This window comes from Dipodomys spectabilis, unplaced genomic scaffold, assembly GCF_019054845.1.
Source record: "Dipodomys spectabilis isolate Male_0828 unplaced genomic scaffold, ASM1905484v1 ptg000176l, whole genome shotgun sequence".
NCBI classification, from domain to species: domain Eukaryota; kingdom Metazoa; phylum Chordata; class Mammalia; order Rodentia; family Heteromyidae; genus Dipodomys; species Dipodomys spectabilis.
The window spans coordinates 2,813,822-2,833,826 of record NW_024870853.1 but is presented as its reverse complement, the minus strand read 5'-3'; the positions used below and the strand labels follow the sequence as shown (position 1 = coordinate 2,833,826).

Genomic DNA, 20,005 nt, shown 5'->3' with positions numbered 1-20,005 from the left:
CAGGAAAGCCTCACCACAAGGAGTGAATTGTAGGAGTTAGCAAGGAAGCTGCATGCTGCGAATATTTTTGCTGCATCATAGAGCAGATCAAAGAAACCTGCAGGCCCATGGACTGGGGCAGACAGAATGTTTTGTTTAATTCCAATAGCTATTACCAAAAATGATCTACAAATTTAATGTGATTCCCATCAAAATCCCAATGACACTCATTACTGTGATAGAGAAAACAATCCACAACTTCACATGGAACAACAGACCTTGAATAACCAAAGCAATTTTAGGTCAACAAAAAAAGAAAAATGATCACAATGATCATAATCCCAGACCTTCAGCTCTACTATGGAGCTACAATAACAAAAGCAGGTTGATATTGGCACAAAAATAGACCCAAAGATAAATGGAAACAACTAGAAGATCCAGAAATAAACCATCTACAGTTATCTGATATTTAACAAGGAAATAAAATAAATGTATGGAAAAAAGATACCCTTTTCAATAATCGGTGTTGGGAAAACTGGGCATCCATATGCAGAAAACTAAAAATGGATCCTTATTTGTCACCATGCACTAATATCAACTCAAAGTAAATCAAAGACCTCAACATCAGACTTGAAACTCTGAAATTACTGCAAGCAGGTATTTATAGACATAGGCCGACACTTTTTGAAAAGAGTCCCAGGGGCACAGCAGATAGGAGAAAGACTTGACAAATGGGATTACATCAAAATAAAAAGTTTCTGCCTTGCAAAGGACATAGTTATTAAACCAGAAAGAGTCGACTGATGGGGAGAAGATCTTTACCAGCAATACATCCCACAAAGGCCTAATATCCACAATACACAAGGAGCTCAAGCATCTAACCACTAATATAGCTAATAAACCAATCACTAAGTGGGCAAAGGAGCTAAGGAGAGACTTAGAATAAGAGGTAAGAATGGCAAAGAAACACATGAGTATATGCTCATCATCCCTGGCCATTATGGAAATGCAAATCAAAACAGTTTTGAGATACCATCTCACACCAATTGGATTGGCTAACATTGAGAATTCCAACAACAACAAATATTAGTGAGGATGTGGGAGAAAGGAACCCTAACCACTCTCAATAGCAGTTTGGAGATTCCTCAAAATACTAAACATAGTTCTTCTCTAGGACCCAGCCATACTACTCCTAGACATCTACCCAGAACATCCTAAGCCAGGATACCATCAAGACACTTGCACACTCATGTTCATTGCTGCACTATTCACAATAGCCAACATATGGAAACAGCAGCCACAGATGCCCTACAATAGATGAGTGGATCCAAAAAATGTGGTACCTATACACAATGGAATTTTACACATTAGAAAGAACAGTACTATGTTATTTGAAGGGAAATGGATGAATCTAGAACAAATCCTGTTAAGTGAGGTAAGCAAGCTCAGAGACTAAAACTGCATGTTTTCTCTCATATGAGGAAGCTAGATAAAAATATATGATAAATTATACAAGACTTTAGGCATTCATACCCAGTGAGACCAAAGGAGGATACTCTTAGGAGAGGAAGAGAAAGGAAAAATACGTTGTATTGTCGAGGAATCAATAGACAGTAGGACCAAAAAACCACTGATTTGTGTGTGTTTTTTTTTGATTTGTGGTTTAAACAAAATTTTATTTGAGCGAAAGAACAACGCTCTGACGCATCAGGACTGTGCCCAAGGTCGGGATCTCAGAGAGTGGCCTTGAGTGACAGCCTGCATCAGCTTTTTAAGCATTTTTGACCAGAAAGGGGACAGGGGAGGACTTAAGCCTGCGCAGTTGGGCTCTTTGTCCATTTTGGCCAGTGGTCACTCTAGAAGTGTTTACAATTTTTGCCAGGGCCTTCTGCCTAGGGACTGTTGATGGGAAGCTTGGGGAATAGAACAAAAGATGGGAGTGATGCATTTGGTTATAGCGGAGTTACAGTTGGATTTTACCACCACAAAACCAAAATTACAATATCATCCATTATTGATAAGCAGACACTTCTAATTTCTACATGGCCTAAGTACCTAAATCAAATATTATATCTTTAATTTTCATAACACAACAATACCTATGTGTACCTGATCATACAAAATGATATTTATCAAAATGAACTCCAGGAAATGGAAGCAAGATTTTTTTTCCTTTTGCATTTTTCTTACTTATTCATTTTCTGGCTTTGGGGCATAAAGGCGGGGAACAAAAATGGAGGGACATAGGGTGAACAAGTGCAGCAATGGTGTTCAATAGAAACTATGTTGAAAATGAACTATACAACTCGTGGGCAGGGACAGGAGGGAAAAACTGGCAGAGAACAAAGGAAGGAACAACATTGTCCAAAAAAATGTATTCATTACCTGACTTAAAAATGGTAACCCCTTTGTATATAGCTTTTATAATAACAACAATTTTTTGAAAAAAACCATTCAATTCTAAACAGCAAGAAAAAAATTCCACAAAAGGTATAAAATGTTATCTTTCATCCGAAGCTGATGGTTCACACTTTTAATACTAGCTACTCAGGAGGCTGAGTTCTGAAGATCATGTTCAAAGCCAGTCTGGACAAGAAAGTTCATGAGATTCGTGTCCAATTAACCAACAAAAAGCCAGAAGTGGAGCTGTGGCTCTAGTATTAGAGTTCTAACCTTGAGCAAAAAATGTCTTGGACAATGCCCAAGCCCTGAGTTTAAGCCTCAGGGCAGACACTCCAAAAAAAATCTGTCATGCTTAGACTAAGAAAGAGCATTCATTCTCTAATCTGCATTGCTTTAGTCTTTTCTGTCGTTCATACTGTCCACTAGACTGGAGACATCATGGAAGGAGGCAACTGATGAACTTGGAAAGACAACTGCAAGAGAGTGCTCAGGTAGGAAACGGATTTTGAGCTTGTAGGCCCAGCCACAACATATAAATGTACTGGGAGAAGCTGCACTGACCTAGTCTCTGTGACCTTTAGGAATTGAGAAATTAAGAGATACTAGAAGCCCAAAGAAGGACATATTGTTTCATTTTTATCTTTTCAATTATTCAGCTATAATAATTACTACTAATTTTAGTGTTTTTGAGACAGTGTTAGCCCAATGAGCTCCCTTCCCATAGCTTAGCACACTCCTTCCCCCTTCCACAGCTTAGCATGCTCCCTTCCTATGCAACACGAGGCCCATTTAGTAAAGGCAGTAAATAATCAGCCTCCAACCCCCTTACCTTGGGATGGCACTCCTCTGGGGAAGCTACCACCATATAAGGCAGCAAGATTTCCTTAGAGTGGCCTTCAGGTCTAGGCAGCTACAAGACCCTTTATCTACTACTTGGGCAGCAGCCATAAATCCTGGTTTACCCCTGGCTCACACATCCACAGCAGGGTCTCTGCCTCCTAGCTCCTTCTAGCCCCTCCTAAACCTCCTAAGTTATATAGGTCACCTCAGACAATAGCCACCATTTCTCTCTTGTGAGAAGGGGCCTTGCCAGTCCCTTTACTGGCAATAAACCTTATCTTTATTCTTTGTACCTGGATGCCTCTGTGGTTTTCTGGCAAAGTCTAATATACTCGAACAAACAGGGACTTGCTATGTAGCCTCTGCTGGCTGAACTCCTGTCTCAGCCTCCTTGTGTAATTGGATTATAGGCATGCATGACAATGCCCAGCTTAATATGCTCCTTTTCTAAAGAGAAGAAGCTGAGGGCTGGGAAGTTGGCTCAGTAGTAGAGCACTTGCCTTGCATGCCTGAGGCCCTGGGTTCGATTCCTCAGCACCACATAAGCAAAAAGAAAAAAGCCTGAAGTGGCGCTGTGGCTCAAGTGGTAGAGCGCTAGCCTTGAGCTGAAGAGCTGAGGGACAGCGCCCAGCCCCAGAGTTTAGGCCCCATGACCGGACCCAAAAAAAAAAAAAAAAAAAAAAAAAAAAAAAAGAGAAGAAGCTGAATTCCACAAGCTATAGACAGGTAGTTATATCTTCATCTCAGATAAGTTTCTCGAAAGTGTTACTGGGAGGGATGGTTTATATGAGAGTGCAGAGAAGTACAAAGTATGTACACAATCCTTGAGCTTGCAAGAGCTCAAGATAGCATGAGCTCAGCACTTTCTGCACTAAGCTGAGTAAATCAGGGCAGATAGTGAAGTTGGTGAATGTTGAAGCAGTATAGCTGAGCTCCAGCAGTCATTGAAAAATCATCGCTGGTAATCTCCTTGGGTAATGCAGACAGTATAGTGGGATTTTGTTGTTTGTTTTTTGTCAGTTGCAGAGCTTGAACTCAGGGCCTGGGTGCTGTCCTTGAGCTTTTGTGCTCAACGTTAGTGCTCTACCACTTTGAGTCATAGCTCCACTTTCAGTTTTCTGGGTGTTAATTGGAGATAAGAGTCTCATAGCCTTTCCTGTCTGGGCTGGCTTTGAACCATGATTTTCAGATATTAGCCTCCTGAGTACAGTTCAAGACATTACTGGCATACTGAGCGAATATGCAGAAAAATGAGCTTGAGAGAGATAATCCCATACGAAGGATAGACATTACCCAAAAAGACCCACTGGCAAGAGCAATTCCATATTGACATATTTATTTTAAATTTATTTTCATTATTTAAATCTTTTATTTTTAAAATAAATTTATTGTTATTAAAGTGTTATACAGAAGGGTTATAATTTCATAAGTCAGGCAATAAGTACATTTCTTTTTGAAATTTTTTGTCAGTTGTGAGGCTAGAACTCTGGGCCTGGGCGCTGTCCCTCAGCTCTTCAGCTCAAGGCTAGCACTCTACCACTTGAGCCACAGCGCCACTTCCAGTTTTTAAGTAGTTAATTTGAGATAAGAGCCTCACAGGGACTTTCCTGCCCCGGCTGGCTCTGAATCGCAATTCTCAGATCTCAACCTCCTGAGTAGCTAGGATTAAGGTGCGAGCCACCAGTGGCTGGCTATAAGTACATTTCTTATTCTTCCTTTACTTTCCCCCAGTTTTCCCTTCCCATCACTGCCCACAAGTTTCATAGTTCGTTTTGCACACAGTGTCTAGTGAGTATCATGCCTGCATTTGTTCACCCTTCCTCCCTCCATTTCTGTGCCACTTTATCCCCTTTAAAAGATAGAAAAAAAGAACAAATAAAACAAGCAAAATCAAAACAAAAAGCAACACTTATTTTAGTTTTATCTTTAAATAATTGTACAAAGGAGTTGCCATTCAGTGAAGTAGAAGTATATGAAGACAATGAAACTTGATCAATGTCACCCCTTTCATCATACTCCTCCATCCCTCCCAACCTCACCCTTTCCCTCAATTTTCTTAATTTTGTAGAATATGCACTGAATTTTATGACTATTTTCACCCCTGCCTAATTTTTTTTTACATTGAGTCTGACCGTGTTGCCCATGCTAGTCTCAAACTCCTGGGTTCTAGCAATCCTCCTGCCTTTCCCTTCTGAGGCATTGGGACCACAGGTATGTATTACAGTGTCTGGCCTCTGATAAATTTAATTAGATCTTGAAGAAAGTGACAACATTAATGAACAGCAGTATATGTGAAAAACAGGCTTGGAAATTTTTAGTAATTCTTTCAATAATATTTATGGTAAATGAAAGAGTCTGGAAATATAGTATAAAGAAAGCATATTGTCTATGCTCCTGGAGCTTAAAGACTGTTGGAGGACACAGACACTAACCCAGTTATTCCACAGACAAATGTATATTCAAAAGCTGTGAAGAATCAAATGGAATGTTGAGAGAGCCCTGAAAGAGAGAAATGGACCTAGTCAGGGAAGGAAGGTTGCTCTGAGGAACTGACGTGTGGGCTGACTTCTCAAAGTAAGAAGAGGGAAACTCAGATGAAGACAGGGGAGGGTAAACAGAAGTTCCAAAGAGGCCATAAAATGAAGTGCCTTTTTAAATGCTAGAGTGGACCCAAGAGTGGTCTCCTTGGTAGGGGTTGGGGTGAGCATCAGTACTGGGGTGTGATTTCATCTGGCTTGCTCTCTGAACTAGGGCTCAGGGCTCCATAGATGACTCGGCCAGTGTCACTGAGGCTCAGCCAAAAGGGCAGGCCTCTTGGTCAAGATGGCAGGGTGAGGACTGTGGAGACAGGCTACATGCCCATGAAATTGGGCATATGGACAAATAACCAAATATTTGATCTTAATGAAGTCTACATTTCTCAATGCTGAGTTACAATACTAAAAAGAAAGAGGACAAAAATAAATACAGTGCGGTTAGATTGAAAATGTAGTTGAGCATAATGGCACAATACCTGTTATCCCAGTGTTTGGGAGGCTGAAGCAAGAGGATCCAGAGTTCAATGCCAGCCTGGGCTATACAGCAAGACTCTGTCTCTAAATTGAAGTTCAAATCAAATAAAATGACTGTAGTCATCTACACACATGACCAATGGAGGATATTCTTAGAGAAGAAACACAAAGGTACAATGCTTATGTGAATCTGATCATATAAAATAATACTGATCAAAATGAACTTCAAGAAATGGAAACAGGTTTTTTTCTCTGTTGTTTTGTTTTCTTTCTTTTTTGTCTTGTTTGCTTATCTGTCTTTGGGAAGGTAAGGGGGGCACAGAAATGGAGGGACAAAGGGTGAACAAATGCAGCAGTGGTGCTCACTAGACACTATTGAAAATGAACCATACAATTTGTGGGTGGAGATGGAAGGGAGAAACTGGGAGAGTGCAAGGGAAGGGATGACATTGTCCAAAGAGAAATGTATTATATCCGACTTCTGTAACCCTTCTGTATATCACCTTTTTAATAACAATAAAAATTAGGAAAACATTTATGATAACAATAACAACAAAAAGAGAAGGAGCCTTTTTTGTTGTTTTTGGTTTTGTGGCTTGAACTCTGGGCCTGGGCACTGTCCCTGAGCTCTTTTGCTCAAGGCTAGTGCTCTACCACTTTGAACCACAACTCCACTTCTGGCTTTTAGTGATTAATTGTAGATAATAGTCTTAGGCGGGCTTTTCTGCCAGGGCTGGCTTTGAACCATGATCTTCAGATCTCAGTCTCCTGAATAGCTAGGATTATAGGCATAAATCACTAGTGCCCAGTGCTAGAAGGAACATTTTTTAAAACATTTTTGCCTGGGCTGGCCTCAAACTATAATCCTCCTGATTTTGGTCTCCCAAATAACCAAGATTACAGGTATGAGACACGAATACCCAGCTCAAATAAATTTTTCTTTTTCTTTTCTTTTCTTTTTTTTGGGGGGGGGGGGGTCGGTCATGGGGCCTGAACTCTGGGCCTGGGCGCTGTCCCTCAGCTCTTCAGCTCAAGGCTAGCACTCTACCACTTGAGCCACAGCGCCACTTCCAGCTTTTTTTCTTTTTGCCTATGTGGTGCTGGGGAATCGAACCCAGGGCCTCATGCATGCAAGGCAAGCGCTCTACCACTGAGCTACCTTCCCAGCCCCAAATAAATTTTTCTTAATTTAAATGTTCCAGAAAAAAAACAAGTAAAATAAAATGGAGGTATCATTATGATATCAAGGTTTAAAAGAGAGTATGTTTATGGATAAGCATGTATATGCGTACATTTGAGTATATGCATATACACATTTATTTCCTAGCTCTATCCACTGAGGATATCTAGAAACAATAGCATGTCAATAACAATAAATACACCTTGGGATCCAGATCTCAGGCACAAACTACCATCTCCATTGAAAGGAACCAGGGCTTGGAGAAATGACTGACTCCAAGTCAGCTGGGAAAGCACAAGGTGATCCTATAACATTTCACTATGCTAGAAAGTAAGGAAATGCTCAGAGATGATGGGCCATGCCAGCAGGCCACAGAATCCAGCTCTAGGTAGCAAAATCATGATGATACCAGTAAATAATTTTTTGTGTGCTGATAGTGGAACTCAGGGCCTCACACTCTCACTTGGCTTTTTTGCTTCAGGCTAGCACTCTACCACTTGAGCCACAGCTTTATTTCCAGCATTTGGCTGGTTAAGTGGAGATCAGAATCTCACAAACTTTCCTTCCTAGGTTGGCTTTGAACCACAATTCTTAGATCCCAGCCTTCTAAGTAGCTAGGATTACAAGTATGAGCCACTGGCACCCAGCTGATAATTGTGAATTCTTATCCACTGAATAAAATATTGAATTCACTTAGTGTGCACTAAAATGTATTTTTAAAGCATGAAAAAACTAATTTAAAAAAGTGGGTGTGGGCTGGGGATATAGCTCAGTGGTAGAAGGAAAGTGCAAGCCCTGGATTTGATTCCCAGCACTACAAAATTAACAACAACAACAACAACAATAATAATAAATAGTAATAGTAGAGACGAAAAAGTTTTACCTTACCAAAGCCAACTAATAAACCAGGAGGGAATAACGGAAACAGGAATATCACATTAAGCAGCCTTCACAAAAAAGGATTCAGGTCAGAGTTATCACGCTCAAATGAGCATGTAAAAGTTTAATGAGGAACAGGATATTTACTTAGTCTCAAAATAACTCCCACCAAATACTTTGTAATTACTTACTAATTACAAAGGACAAAATATTTATCAATTAACTGCATACCAGAGAAACCTGTCAGATAGTATCATAACTTGAAGCACTCACAGGGCAAATTACTGCTGGGGCTCTGTGGCTGGGGGGCTTGGGGATCTCTGTGCCTGCTCAAGGCACAGTGGAGATCTAATCAGTAGGACAACAGACCCACCTAATCTGAGGCTCCTGCTACAATGTTATTAATTAGCTCATACTCTTCCAAAATGTCAAGGTTGTTTCAAGATATAAAAGTCACAGGGAAACAGAGTTCATCTCATGACCCTGAATTTAGGAAGAACTATCAGCACCAACAGTAGAGTCTGGATAAGAACTGTGGATTCCATGGTAGAATTGTATACAGCTGATTTCCTCTTTTTATTTTTATTTTTTTTTAATTTTATTTTATTTTATTTGAGAACATACTGTACAGAGGGGTTACAATTACATGGGCAGGATAATGCATACATTTCTTACCAAGCATTGCAGCCTCCTCCTTTGTTTACCCTTCACCTCCCTTCCCAGCCTCCCCCCTCCCCACCACCCAATCATACCTCTCCTCCCCCCCCCCCCCCCACCGACATTGTAAAGCTGGTTTTGACATGACATTTTGTACTTCTCATTGTTGCAACAGGTCCAATTTTTTGGTGTGGACACTGGAGCTTGAACTCAAGATCTAGGTGGATGCTGTCCCCTAGATTTTTCACTCGATGCTAGTGTTCTACCACTTGAGCCACAGCTCCACTTGTAGCTTTCTGGTAATTTATTGAAGAGTCTCACAGACTTTCCTGCCCTGGCTGGCTTTGAACCATGATCCTCAGATCTCAGACTTTTGAGTAGCTAGGATTATAGGTGTGAGCCCCTGGTGCCCAGCTTCTTTCTTTTCTGTGACAGAATATTTCATATAGGTAAAACTGGCTCTAAGGATAATACACACTAATACAGACGAGGCAACCATTTCTCAAGACCATCAGAGAAAGACTTCATGAATCAGAAGTGCTGGATCTCATGACCATGAAGGTCTTCCTGGTGAAGCTTATGGTTCTCTCCTTTGTTTCAGCATTGGAAATTTGAGCACTCTGGGAATCGAATACTCCCTGTATTGAACTGGGATGAGGATTCCCCTCTGTTCACATGGTGGCATGAAGCACCTTACTTCAGCATGGGGTATTTCAGTACAATCCTTTAGCACTGTGAAAATTTCACTTGCCCACTAGATATGAAGCCAGTCACTGAGGTAAAAATCATAATACTTTTATTTGAGAAAATTTGGCTCAACAACATGAAAGCAGGATCCAGAAAAACAAAACCAGAAACTCAAAGGAACATTTGGAGTACAAAAAAAAAAACAGAACTATTTAGTAGGTCAGGATGATACATATTGCCACTGCTGTGACCCTGCCTGCTGGATGAAGAGGCTCCAGTCGCTCTCATGTTTCATGACACAGGGAATGTTTTCTCTTTATTTATAAGTTCCAGGACCTCACTATACAGAGCATTCATCTGGGAAAGGAAATAGTAAATAGATTTTTTTAGGCATCTCAGACTCATGATAATGGCCCAAAAGTCTGGCCCTTAATCTAAGATTTTAGGAGCCAATTGAACCCTCTCTTAAAAAGAAGAATTCCAACAAGACACCGGTGGCTCATACCTGTAATCCTAGCTACTCAGAAAGCTGAGATCTAAGGATCTCAGTTCAAAACTAGCCAAGGTAGGAAAGTCCATGAGACTCTTTCCCCCAGTTATTCACCAAAAAGCTGAAACTGGAGCTCTGGCTCCAGTGGTAGAGCAAAAGAGCCAGTGGTAGAGCACTAACTTACAGATGTTGATGCTCATGACTGTAATCCTAGCTACTCAGGAGGCTGAGATCTGAGGATCATAGTTCAAAGTCAGCCAGGGCAGCAAAGTCTATGAGACTCTTATCTTAATTAACTACCAGAAAACTGGAAATGTAGCTGTGTCTCAAAGTGATTGAGCAAAAGAGCTCAGAGACAGTGCCAAGCCCAGAATTCAAGCCTCAGGACTAACACACATACACAAACAAATAGTAAACAAAATTAAAACGGGATTCCAGGTACTAGGTCTTCTACATTAGCAACAGGCAGCTCTTGCAAGTCAGAAGGCACTTAAAACAGGAAAGATTCTTTCCTTTAATTTGCTAACAAGAGTCTTCCCCTACCAAAGCTCTCCTGGTTAGCTAATGGTCCCATTGCTTGCAACTGAGACTAGATCACGGAGAAAGGGCCTATTTAAGCCACAGTGTTTGGAACAGAGGCAAGCCCCCCTCAACCTCCACTGGTATTGACAGTGATGCATCTTTGCAGAGCTCATTCTAGGCAGGCCTTTTAATCAGATCCCATTTGCTAGCCCAAGTTTCTCCCTGGTTTCCATCCTTTCTGGTTTCCACTCACAATGCCCTGCCTCTTGAAGAGATATGGACCCACACAAGGGAACAAGATGAAGATCCTTGCTTAATAGAAGAAAGTCGGGTGGGTCCTTATGAGAGCCCCAACCTGCCGCACACACCCTCCCCTCACCTGTATCTCATAGCGTGTCTTGAGCAAGCGAAGTTGGTTCAGAAAACACAATGCCAGGCCACACCATTTTTCAACTGATATTAACTTGTTCTTGGTATACATAAATATTCCAATATTCCAGGACTTGGTCATCAGCCAGACAATCTCTGTTTCTGGGTAGCCATCCTGAAATCCAAGAAGAGTAAAGGTTTTGCACTTGTCACTAACTCATTGGAGCACTATCTATGCCACACCTTGTTACTGGGAAACCACTTTGCTGCCGCTAGCACTAAGGAAGGTTGGGCTGAGGGACAGTGGGAGGGCACATGGAAAGTTTGATGGCTATAGCATGTTCTGTAGCAAGGTCTCCTGAAGTGATGTAAAAATGGTAAGACAATGAGGCCCTCTTCTACTGAAAAAAAGAGACTGGAAACATGACAAAGCTCGTGTCAGACTGGAGCTTCCCATGATACTGCCCACAGACAGGTACCTCCTCACCATCTTCATCTATTTTTCACAGGAGGTCAAGAAGCAGCTTTACTGAATCTTAATTTCCTTGACCAGAATCTATTTCTATTCCTGGAATAGAAATCATATTAGTTTTTAGTGCTGACAGTATCGAGCAAGCTATGAACAAGGGGCATATTCTAAGATGGTCCCTTAGCCTTATCAGTGGCCTTTGACATGACTGATGACAAGATTATATTAGGTGCTTCTAAGAACTTGGCAATAGTGGAAAGGAGTGGTGGAAAGAACTACTTTCTGGTTCTTGGACAGGAGATGAAGCATGAAGCCAGCATTCACATTGAAGCTGTTCATCTATATGATAGGTGTCGGATCCCTGGGTCCCTGGATGAGGGTATGTGATAGAAGTTTTGGCAGTGTCTTCCTAAAGGCCACGGATGTTACCTCAGCTGTCATTGATTTTCTTTTCTCTTGTTTGAGATAGGGTCCTGCTATGTTGCACGCAATATTCCTCAACTCCTGGGTTCAAGGCAGTACTCAAGTCCCCAAGTACTGAGACTATAGGCCTGTGCCACCATGGCCCACTGTCATTTATTTAGATCCATAGAAAAGTATTATGCATAAATACTATGCTAATGAGGACACTGAGAGAGATGAGACAAAGTTCTCAATTCCAAAGGACACACACAGTACTTTTGGGGAATCAAGGCATGTCACATACAAACACTACTTCACAGGCTAGGGTGTGGCTTAGTAGATGAGTGCTTGCTTAGTATTTGAGAGGCCCTGGGTTCCATCCTCAGAATCACGGGGAGAAATTACTTGCTAAGATATGTGATTATGAGCCACTCTGAGTGACACAAATATTGGATGCTCTGATTCAGTAGAAGAGGAGTACAGTGGTGGAAATTCTATTTCAAGGATATAATACTCTAATGCCTGGTATGACAGTAGGGCAAAGACTATGAGTTCCATTGCAAATTACATATGTGTCATTTCTGTACATTGAGTCTAGGCAATATAAAGTAGTGTTAAGTGTTAATGCATGTATAGATGATCATTTGCTGGTACTGAGACTATAGCTTACATCGCTTATACCATGAATACATAGTTTGTACTTAAAATGACAAAATAATTTATAATTATTGCACTTATTAACAATAGTTGATCAGATTGTTACATGAAAAATTTCACTATAAAGAGCCCCAATATTGCTGGGCCCTGGCTGAGATCTGAGGAAAGTCCATGTTTTGAAGCCAGCCAGGGCAGGAAAGTCCATGGGACTCTTTTTTTTTTTTTTTTGTCGGTCATGGGGCTTGAACTCTGGGCCTGGGCGCTGTCCCTCAGCTCTTCAGCTCAAGGTGAGCGCTCTACCACTTGAGCTACAGCGCCACTTCCGGTTTTCTGGTGGTTTATTGGAGATAGGAGTCTCACGGTCTTTCCTGCCAGGGCTGGCTTTGAACCGCGATCCTCAGATCTCAGCCTCCTGAGTAGCTAGGATTACAGGCGTGAGCCACCAGCGCCTGATGGGACTCTTTTTTTTTAAAGTATGTTTTTTTATTGTAAAAATACTGTACAGTTACAGGAGCAAGGTAATGAGTACATTTCCTATCAAGCATTGTTACCTCTTCCTTTGTTTTTCCCCTACCTTCCCTTCCCTCCCATCTCCACAACTACACTCCTCCTCTTCCCCCCTCCTCCCCTCCCTGCCTAAATTGTAAAGTTTGATTTTCAACATAGTGTCTTGTACATCTCATTGTTACAATGGGTCAACCTATATCCCTATTTAAGTATTCTGCATCTTGTCCATGGGACTCATCTCCAATTGACCACCAGAAAACTGGAAGTAGAACTGTGCCTCAAAGTAGTAGAAAAAAGCCAGAAGTGGCGCTGTGGCTCAAGTGGTAGAGTGCTAGCCTTGAGCTGAAGAGCTGAGGGACAGCGCCCAGGCCCAGAGTTCAGGCCCCACGACCCAACCAAAAAAAAAAAAAAACAAAAAACAAAAAACCATCAAAGTAGTAGAGTGCTAGCATTGAGCAAAAGAGCTCAGTGACAAATCCCTGGCTCAGAGTTCAAGCTCCACAACTGACAAAAAAAAAAAAAAAAAGCTTTAATATTGACCATGTGAACTTTGGCAAGTTTTTAGTAGGAGAGTGGTGAAGTACTGTCTGAGGCACTCTTTCCCTAGATCCTTTAGAGATTATTTGATATTTGAGGATTTCAATCAATTGTAAGTTAGCAGATTTTTCAGATAATATCTACAATGTCTGTCACAATGGAACACATTAAATTATTCAACCATATTTTTGCCCAAGAAGTTACTCTTTGGAATACTTGCTTCTAATATAGTTGTTAATTTGTTTACTGGCTTGTTATTTGTTTTTTTTTTGAATTTTGCTTGTTTACTCATTTTTATTACTCTATTTGATAATCAATAAATAATGTTAGCAGTTAAAAGAGGGGGGAGCACAATGCAATTCTGATCAGAGGTGGTCTAGTTTGCCTTAAAATACCAGCTTCAGCTAGGTGCTAGTGGCTCACACCTGAAATCCTAACTACTCAGTAGGCTGAGAAGTAGGCTGAGATCTGAGGATAACAGTTCAAAGCAAGACTGCGCAGGAATGTTCATGAGACTCTTATCTCCAGTAAACTACCAAATAAGGCAGAAGTGGAGCTATGGCTCAAGTGGTAGAGTGCTGGCCTTGAGTAAAAGAAGCTTAGAGACAGTGCCCAGGCCCTGAGTTCAATCTCCAAGACCAGTGTACAAAAAAAGACCCCATATCAACTAACAAAAATTGGGTATAGTGAATGATGTGCCTGCCACTCAAGCTATGTGGGAAGAATAAATAGGAGCATTTTAAGCCAGGCCTTCTGAGCATAAATTTCAAACTGCTTTAGAAAAAAATAACAAAAGCAATATAATTAAAACAAATGGTAGAGTGCCTGCTTATCAAGTTTAAGGCTTTCAGTTCAAATCCCAGTACCCCCCAGGGGGTAAAAAAGAAATGCCATAAACTGGGTGCTAGTGGCTCACATCTGTTATCTTGGCTTCTCAGGAGACTAAAATCTGAGGATTGAGGTTAGAAGCCAGGCCCAGCAGGAAAGTCCAGGAGAAACTTATCTCCAATAAAGTATTCTAAAAAAATCTGTAAGTGGAGCTATGGTTCAAGGGGTAGAGAGCTATCCTTGAGCAAAAGAAGCTCAGGGACAGTGTCCTGAGTTCAAGACCCAGGACTGTCACACACACATAAAAACACCTGTCACCCTTGTCTACCTTGGAAATGTCTGCTTCTCCTTCAAATTCACAAGCAGAGTTATGTCTTTCGCAGTGTTTCCCTAGCAAGTTTTGCCTACCACCATTATAATATGTCATGCACACTATTTGGAAATATTACATATTTATCTACTCCAGATTGTTCTTTGAGAAATTTTTTGTTCATTTTTGTATCCTCAGAGTCCTGTCACATAATACACATACAACACAAAATTTTCTAGATAAATGAATGAATTTATGAGCAAATGATTCCATCTCCAGTCAACTGTGAGCTCCTCAGTGAGGTTTTCCCTGGCTCGCCACAATTTCTTGCTGAAACTTCTTTGTTCCTCTGACACTTTGTGCATGGCATCATAATAGCACCTTTTTGTGCAGTTCCTGGGCTTGAACTCAAGGCCTAGTTATTGTCCTGGATCTTTTGTGCTTAAGGCTAGCACTCTACTGCTTGAGCCACAGCTCCATTTCTGGCTTTTTGCTGGTTAATTGGAGATAAGAGACTCCTGGACTCTCCTGCCCAGGTTGGCTTTAAGGAACCCTCAGATCTCAGCCTCCTGAGTGGCTATGATTACAAGCATGAGCTGCTGGTGCTCAGCTATAACAGCTTTCTGATACAGTGCTCTCTGTCCCTCTACTATGCTGAGGAGTTTCCTGAAGGCAAAATGTCATTGACCTGTATGTGTTCACAGCCTGGCATAGCATTCATACAGAGGATGCATGTTGTGATCTTAGCTAAATGCATGGAAAGATGAACAAGCAAACATGACCTTAAGGTAGACCTATAGGGATTCATTGAAATGTCTACACAGACAGATTCATAGGGACATGAAATTTATTGGTGCTGGCTTGGGATAGGAGGAAGGAGAAATCGGGAGCAACTGTGAATGGCTATAGGATTTCTTTTTAGAGTGATGAAAGTGTTCTAGCGTTAGAAAATGAACAGAGTTCACTTAAAATGGCATGTTTTTGGCTATAGGAATGAAATATATCTCTAAAAATAAAAATCTAGATACATAGCAAAGGGAAAGGAGGTTCCTTCTGTATGGGCAGAACCAAATAAAGACACAGATTGTAGTTGAGATTGAGTGCTTTTTCAAGGAAAGTATGAGTCGTTTGGCCCATACAGAGAATTTATTACGAGCACAGTGGCCTGTTGCCTACGGGAGGCACTGCACCATTCTGAGTGATGTTTTATGTTTTATGTTTTTTTCCTTTGGTTTTTGAACCAGGATCTCATTATGTAGACCAGGCTGAATACATAACTATCTTGCCTCAGCCTTCCAAAGGCTGGGATTACAGTTGTGAACCACCAAACCTGTTTGACTGAGGCTCCTATTTGAAATCAGTATTCTCTGTCCTCAGCATCTTTGTAGATATGACAATCATGTACATCACACAGGGAACTGCCTATTTTGTGTTTGTGCCAGTACTGGGGCTTGAACTCAGGGCCTGGATTCTGTCCCTGAGCTCTTTTTGCTCAATGCTAGTACTCTACCACTTTGAGCCATGGTGCCACTTCTGGTTTTCTAGTGGTTAATGGGAGATAAGAGTCTCCCAGACTTTCCTGCCTGGGCTGGCTTCAAGCCACGATCCTCAAATGTTAGCCTACTGAGTAACTAGGATTACAGGTCAAACTACTGGCATCCAGAAACATCTAGGGGTTTTAAAAAGTTACTCATTTTACTAATTGGGAAGATCTCAAACTGAATGAAAAAAAGACAATCACTTGATGCCAATATTGACATGAAAAAATGTGCAAACATCTGACAAAAATTTTCTGATGACTTTGAAAATAGTGGTAAAATACACACAATATAAAATTTATCCTCTTAAACATTTTAAGTGTTCACAATCATACCGGTATACTATCACCAATGCTATGCACCAGCCCACATAAGGAGATTAATCTTGCAAACTATAATCTCTACACCTATTGGACAACCCTATCCCAGTGCCTAGCAACCACCACTCAATTCTCCATCTCTAGGAATTTGCCTACTCTTCATATTTCATATAAGTGAAGTCATACTACACTTGTCCATTTTATGACACATAATAACTTGATGAATGTCCAGAGAATTATGCTGAGTGGAAAAAAGCTAAGCTGAGAGCATTTTCATGAACTGTACTATTCCAAATCTCCATATATATGGAAGGATTCCATTTAAATAACCTTCTTGAAATGATAATACTATAGAACTTGGTAATACATTAGTGGTTTCCAGAGTTTAAGGAACTGCTGGGTGAAAGTGGGAGAGAAGTGTGGTCTATGAAGGGACAGCAAAAGGAATTTTTGGTGGTGATGAAAATTTTCCATCTTCAGTGTAATAATGCCAGCATCCTGGCTGGATATTGTGCTATTGTTTTATAAGATGTTAGTAACATTGGAGAAAGCTGGTAAGGGGTGTATAGGATCTCTCTGTGTTGTTTCTTACAAGTGCATGTAAATGCATAATCATTTCAAAATAAATGTTTTTGTATGCCAATCCTGGCTCTTGAACATATGGCTTGGGTGCTGTCTCTAAGCTTTTTCACTCAAGGCTAGCCTCTACCACTTGAGCCACAGTGCAACTTCCAGTTTTCTAGTGGTGTACTTGAGATAAGAGTCTCATGGACTTTCCTGTTCAGGCTGGCTTTGAACTGTGATTCTCAGATCTCAGCCTCCTGGGTAGTTAGAATTACAGGTGTGAGCGATTGGTACCCGGCTCCAGCTTTTTTTTTTTAAACACTTATATTTGTTGTAATACTAACTCAAAGTATGTATTTTTTCTTTTTATTATTATCTTTAAGTACACTTGTAGGTTTTTTGATGGTTAATTGGAGATAAGAGTTTCATGGACTTTCCTACCTTAGCTGGGTTCAAACAGTAATCCTCAGATCTCAGCATCCTTAGTAGCTAGGATACAGATTGTAAGCCATCAATGCCTGGCTTCAAGATAAAATCTTTATTAATAAACAGCATGAGGGCTGGGAATGTGGCTTAGTGGAAGAGTGCTTGCTTTGCATGCATGAAGCCCTGGGTTTGATTCCTCAGTACCACATAAACAGAAAAAGCTGGAAGTGGCACTGTGGCTCAAGTGATAGAGTGCTGGCCTTGAGCAGAAGAGGCTCAGGGACAGTGCCCAGGCCCTGAGTTCAAGCCCTAGGACCGGCAAAAAATAAAAGAAACAATCTGAAATGATGCTTATTGAAATGAACTTCAAGAAATGGAAACAAAAGGTTTTTTTATTGTATTATTTGTGGTCCCCCCTTTGGTTTATTCCCTTTTGTCACAGCTTTTTATGTCTGTATGCTTTGTCTTGAATATGTTTATCTGATTTGGGGAGGGGAAGGGGAAGCACAGAAATGGTGGGACAGCAACCAACCCAGCACCCTGTAGTTGTACAGACATTAGAGGTTCAAAATCATAGATAGGCATCCCCCTATTTACTTCTCCTTTTCTTTGGTTGGAGAGAGATGTAGCGGTTCAGGAGAGGGGATTACATATAGTTATAACCAGTGAGAAAAAAATAGTCTGAGCAGAAAGGATAACAAGATGAGCCAGTTAGGCTCAGTCAAAATGGAACTAAATGCAGTTTCACTCAGATACAACAATGATACTCACTTGACACTATGTTGGAAATAAACCATACTACTTGGGGGGAGGGGAAGAGGAGGGGTAAGGGAGAGAAAATGAGGGGGGGAAACAGTGTTTACAAAGAAATGTACTCATTACCTTACTTATACAACTGTAACCTGTAACACTCCCAGCGGGCCCCCCCCTTCATCACCTTTACAATAAAGACACTAAAAAAAGAAATGGTGGGACAAAGGGTGAACCAATTCAACAGTGATACTCACTAGATACTCTGTTGGAAATGAATCATACGACTCATGGGGAAGGGGGTCAGGAGGGAGAAAAACTGGGAGAAAATGAGGGAGAAGGTGACACTGTTCAAAAAGAAAAGTATTCATTAGCTGATTTATATAAGTGTAACCCCTCTGTATGTCACTTTTACAATAGCATTTAAAAAATAAAAAATAGAAACAACCTGAACAATTTTAATAGTGTAATACATTGTAATATTCACTTATAATTTAATTGTGAATAATGTAGAATAAGGATTTCGAATATAAGCCAACTGTGAACACACACAGGCTTGCTGCTTTAGCATATGTTGTATTATGTCCCTCCACCTTTCATCAGCACTAACTTCTGAGTAGCAATCTAAAGCTCTGCATTCAACTGAATTTTGCTAGTGAGAACTGTTAAAGATTCAAGTTCTAGAGGAGAGAACCCTGTAATTAAGGACAATAGACTAAATATTTAGGTCCTTCCCCATTCATATGCCGAAGTCTTGATCTTCAAGATGATATATTAGAAAGTTGGGCTATGGGCTGGGAAGGTGGCTCAGTGGTAAAGTGCTTGCCTTGCATGCATGAGGCCCTGGGTTCGATTCCTCAGCACCACATAAGCAAAAAGAAAAAAGCCAGAAGTGGCCCTGTGGCTCAAGTGGTAGAGCGCTAGCCTTGAGCTAAAGAGCTGAGGGACAGCGCCCAGGCCCAGAGTTCAAGCCCCACAACTGGACCCCACCCCCCAAAAAAGAAAGTTGGGCTATTTGGAGGTGATTAAGTAATGAGGGCATAAACATCATTAATAGAAGTGTCTTTATAAAAGAGATCCTAGAGAAATTCTTTTTGCTTTTTTTCTTTTGTCGGTCATGGGGCTTGAACTCTGGGCTTGGGAGCTGTCCCTACCGCTTGAGCCACAGCACTACTTCTGGTTTTCTAATGGTTTATTAGAGATAAGAGTCTCACGGACTTTCCTGCCCGGGCTGGCTTTGAACCACGATCCTCAAATCTCAGCCTCCTGAGTAACTAGGATTACATGCGTGAGCCACCGGCACCCAGCTCCTAGAGAAATTCTTTATCCCCTCTGCCAAGTAATGTTATAGCCAAAAGATGGCCCTTCTATAAGCCCTCATCTCGGGTTCCCCTACTTCCCAACCAGGAGAAATAAATTTGTACTACTTAAAAGGTATCATATCTATGGTATTTTTGTTATAACAGCTCAAACTGACTAAAACATGAGACAAGAAAGCCTGGCTTCTAGTTCTTCTCTCATTCATTAGACACAAATGATCTTACCCAAATTGGTAACTTTACTTTTTTGAACCTCTAAGTTTTCCATTTGTAAATTAAAGTTAATAATTGTAATAAAGTAATAAAGTTAATTATTTCAGTGATAGACATCACTGATGGAAGTGTTGTAGGGGTAGATGTA

General features: G+C 40.8%; 1 protein-coding gene across 1 annotated transcript in view; it reads right to left on the bottom strand.

The window, feature by feature from the left end:
- Positions 1-9,927: 9,927 nt before the first annotated feature.
- Positions 9,928-20,005, bottom strand: part of Tex11 (testis expressed 11) — a 225,849-nt gene continuing 215,771 nt past the window's right edge. Inside the window, exons 30-31 of the mRNA XM_042694880.1 lie at positions 11,028-11,192; positions 9,928-9,993 (exon numbers count right to left, since the gene is read on the bottom strand). Of these exons, the coding sequence (XP_042550814.1) occupies positions 9,928-9,993; positions 11,028-11,192 (231 nt within the window). The remainder of the gene's footprint in view (positions 9,994-11,027; positions 11,193-20,005) is intronic.